Genomic DNA, 3,769 nt, shown 5'->3' on the forward strand with positions numbered 1-3,769 from the left:
TCTCTCTCTCTCTCTCTCTCTCTCTCTCTCATCAATCTCCTCCTCGTCTCTCTGCCATCTTCTCTCTCTTCCAAATAAAATACTTAAAAAACCTACTAAAAAAGAGTACTAAACTAAAAACCCTCTTTACCTCTCTCTCCGTCTCTCAAAAGTCTTCTCTCTCTTCTTCTCTCTCTCGTCTCCTCTCTCGTCTCTCTCTCTCTCTTCTTCTCTCTCTCGTCACAACTCCTCTCTCGTGCTCTCTCGCTTTCTCATTCTCTCTCTCTTTCTATCTCCCTCAATCTTTCTCCTAATCTTTCTCTCCCCCTTTCTTTCTCTCAATCTCAATCTTTCTCTCTCCCTCAATCTCTCCTTCCCTCTTTCTCAATCTTTCTCTCAATCTCTCCTTCCCTCTTTCTCAATCTTTCTCTCTCTCCCTCAGTCTTTCTCTCTCTCCCTCAGTCTTTCTCTCAATCTCTCCTTCCCTCTTTCTCAATCTTTCTCTCAATCTCTCCTTCCCTCTTTCTCAATCTTTCTCTCAATCTCTCCTTCCCTCTTTCTCAATCTTTCTCTCAATCTCTCCTTCCCTCTTTCTCAATCTTTCTCTCAATCTTCTATCTCCCTTTCCCTCTTTCTCAATTCTTTCTCTCAATCTCTCCTTCCCTCTTTCTCAATCTTTCTCTCTCCCTCAATCTCTCCTTCCCTCTTTCTCAATCTTTCTCTCAATCTCTCCTTCCCTCTTTCTCAATCTTTCTCTCAATCTCTCCTTCCCTCTTTCTCAATCTTTCTCTCTCCCTCAATCTCTCCTTCCCTCTTTCTCAATCTTTCTCTCAATCTCTCCTTCCCTCTTTCTCAATCTTTCTCTCAATCTCTCCTTCCCTCTTTCTCAATCTTTCTCTCCTTCTTTCTCAATCTTTCTCTCCCTCAATCTCTCCTTCCCTCTTTCTCAATCTTTCTCTCTCCTCCCCTCTTTCTCAATCTTTCTTTCAATCTCTCCTTCCCTCTTTCTCAATCTTCCTCTCCTTCAATCTCAATCTTTCTCTCCTTCTTTCTCAATCTTTCTCTCCCTCAATCTTACTCTCTCTCTCAATCTTTCTCTCCTTCTTTCTCAATCTTTCTATCTCCCTCAAACTCTCTCTCTTTCTCTTTCTCTCAATCTTTCTCTCCAAATCCCAAACTCACTCTTCTCCTCCCGCGTCTCTTCAATGTGATCGATTCCCTCCAGGTCGAGGTTCTCCGGCTGGTCGAGACCCGGATGGTTGTTGAACAGGTTGGCCACGAAGGCGACGTTCAACCTCTCTCAATCTCTCCTTCCCTCTTTCTCTTTCTCTCAATCTTTCTATCTCACTCAATATTTCTCTCTCTCTCTCTCTCTCTCTTTCCCTCAATCTTTCTCTCTCTCTCTCTTTCCCTCAATCTTTCTCTCCATCTCTCCCTCCCTCTTTCTCAATCTTTCTATTTCCCTCGATCTTTCCTTCCCTCTTTCTCAATTTTTCTCTCAATCTCTGCCTCTTTCTCAATCTTTCTCTCCTTCAATCTCAATCTTTCTCTCCCAATCCCAAACTCACTCTTTTCCTCCCGCGTCTCTTCAATGTGATCGATTCCCTCCAGGTCGAGGTTCTCTGGCTGGTCGAGACCCGGATGGTTGTTGAACAGGTTGGCCACGAAGGCCACGTTCAGCCTCTCTCAATCTCTCCTTCCCTCTCTCTCCCTCTCTCAATCTTTCTATCTCCCTCAGTCTTTCTCTCTCTCTCTCTCTTTCCCTCAATCTTTCTCTCTCTCTCTCTTTCCCTCAATCTTTCTCTCAATCTCTCCCTCCCTCTTTCTCAATCTTTCTATTTCCCTCAATCTTTCCTTCCCTCTTTCTCAATTTTTCTCTCAATCTCTCCTTCTTTCTCAATCTTTCTCTCTCAATCTTTCTCTCCCAACTCACTCTTCTCCTCCCGCGTCTCCTCAATGTGATCGATTCCCTCCAGGTCGAGGTTCTCCGGCTGGTCGAGACCCGGATGGTTGTTGAACAGGTTGGCCACGAAGGCCACGTTCAGCCTCTCTCAATCTCTCCTTCCCTCTCTCTCCCTCTCTCAATCTTTCTATCTCTCTTAATCTTTCTCTCTCTCTCTCTCTCTCTCTCAATCTCTGCCTCTTTCTCAATCTTTCTATCTCCCTCAAACTCTCTCTCTTTCTCTTTCTCTCAATCTCTGCCTCTTTCTCAATCTTTCTATCTCCCTCAAACTCTCTCTCTTTCTCTTTCTCTCAATCTTTCTCTCCCAATCCCAAACTCACTCTTTTCCTCCCGCGTCTCCTCAATGTGATCGATTCCCTCCAGGTCGAGGTTCTCCGGCTGGTCGAGACCCGGATGGTTGTTGAACAGGTTGGCCACGAAGGCCACGTTCAGCTTGTAGACGCCCTCCACCACGTCCTGCGGGGTGACGAAGCTGCGGCAGCCCAGTTTCTCTGCTTGTTGAAGCATCACCTCGGCACGCGAGATGAGGTCTTGGTTCTGCGGAAATGACTTTAATCAATGATGATGATTATGATGATGATGATGATGATAATAATATGATGATGAAGAAGAAAGAGAGGAAGCGAGGCAGAGAGAAAGAGAGAGTTTTTTCGAGATGAGGTCTTGGTTCTGCGGAGAATTTGTTGATTATGATGATGATAAATAAAGAGAGAAAGAGAGATAAAGAGAAGGTAGAAGAGAGAGAGAGAGAATGAAAGAGATTGGTTCTGCGGAGAAGTTATTAATCAATGGTTGTTTTTAATTATTAATAAATGATTTGTTGATCAATGATGCTGAATATGATAATAATAATAGTGATGATGATGATAATAATACAATGAAGATGAAGATGAATAAGAAGAAGAAGAAAGAGAGAATAAAGAGAGAGAGAGAGAGAAGGATGAAGAGAAAGAGAGAAGGAAGAAGAGAGAGCAGAAGACAGAGAGAAAGAGAGAAAGAGAGAGAGAGAGAGAGAGGGAGAGAGAGAGAGAGAGAGAGAGAGAGAGAGAGAGAGAGAGAGAGAGAGAGAGAGAGAGAGAGAGGGAGGGAGGGAGGGAGGGAGAGATAAGAGAGAGAAATCAAGAGATCAAAACCAGAGCGAAAGATCAAAACGAGAGAGAGGGGGAGAGAGAGAGAGAGAGAGAGAGAGAGAGAGAGAGAGAGAGAGAGAGAGAGAGAGAGAGAGAGAGAGAGAGAAAGAGAGAAAGAAAGAAAGAAAGAAAGAAAGAGAGAGAGAGACAGACAGAGAAATCGAGAGAGAGAGAAAGATCAAAACCAGAGAAAAAGATTCAAAACCAGAGCGAAAGACGAAAAACCCAGATCCCGAGACTCACCGAGAGGGCCTCGAGTGTGACCCCAGCGTCGTTCGGGGCGATCTGCTTCAGGAGGTGCGAGTAAATCTCCGAGTCCTTGATGTCGCCCATGAAGTTGGTGCAGCGTCTGGAAGAGGGAGGTGGATGGTTAGTGGATTAAGTGGATGGTTAGTGGATGATAGTGGATGGTTAGTGGAGGTGGATGTGTAGTGGATATGGATGGAGTGGTTCAAGTGGAGGAGGGGTGGATGTGGATGGAGTGGACGTGGATGGTAGTGGATGTGGATGTGGATGTGGAGGAGTGGATGGAGTGCTTGTGGATGGTTAGTAGATGTTGAGAGGTGGATTACTTGGATGATTAGTGGATGTGGATGTGAAGGGGTGGATTGAATGGATAAGTGTGGGGTGGGTGAGTGTGGATGAAATGGAATGGTCTCTTTCTTTCATTCTCTCTCTCCCTCTCCCTCTCCCTCTC

The 3,769-nt window shown here is 45.0% G+C and overlaps 1 protein-coding gene across 1 annotated transcript in view; it reads right to left on the bottom strand.

Annotated features, from left to right (window-relative positions):
• Window positions 1–3,421, bottom strand: part of Fim (plastin-2 fimbrin) — a gene marked incomplete at its 5' end in the record, with an annotated part of 24,701 nt that extends 21,280 nt beyond the window's left edge. The window contains 2 exon segments of the mRNA XM_086546434.1: window positions 2,263–2,479; window positions 3,316–3,421. Coding sequence (XP_086402560.1) covers window positions 2,263–2,479; window positions 3,316–3,421 — 323 coding nt within the window.
• Window positions 3,422–3,769: the final 348 nt, after the last annotated feature.

Source organism: Penaeus japonicus, unplaced genomic scaffold (genome assembly GCF_977035675.1).
Source record: "Penaeus japonicus unplaced genomic scaffold, GWHDUDI00000001_assembly GWHDUDI00000018, whole genome shotgun sequence".
Taxonomy (NCBI): domain Eukaryota; kingdom Metazoa; phylum Arthropoda; class Malacostraca; order Decapoda; family Penaeidae; genus Penaeus; species Penaeus japonicus.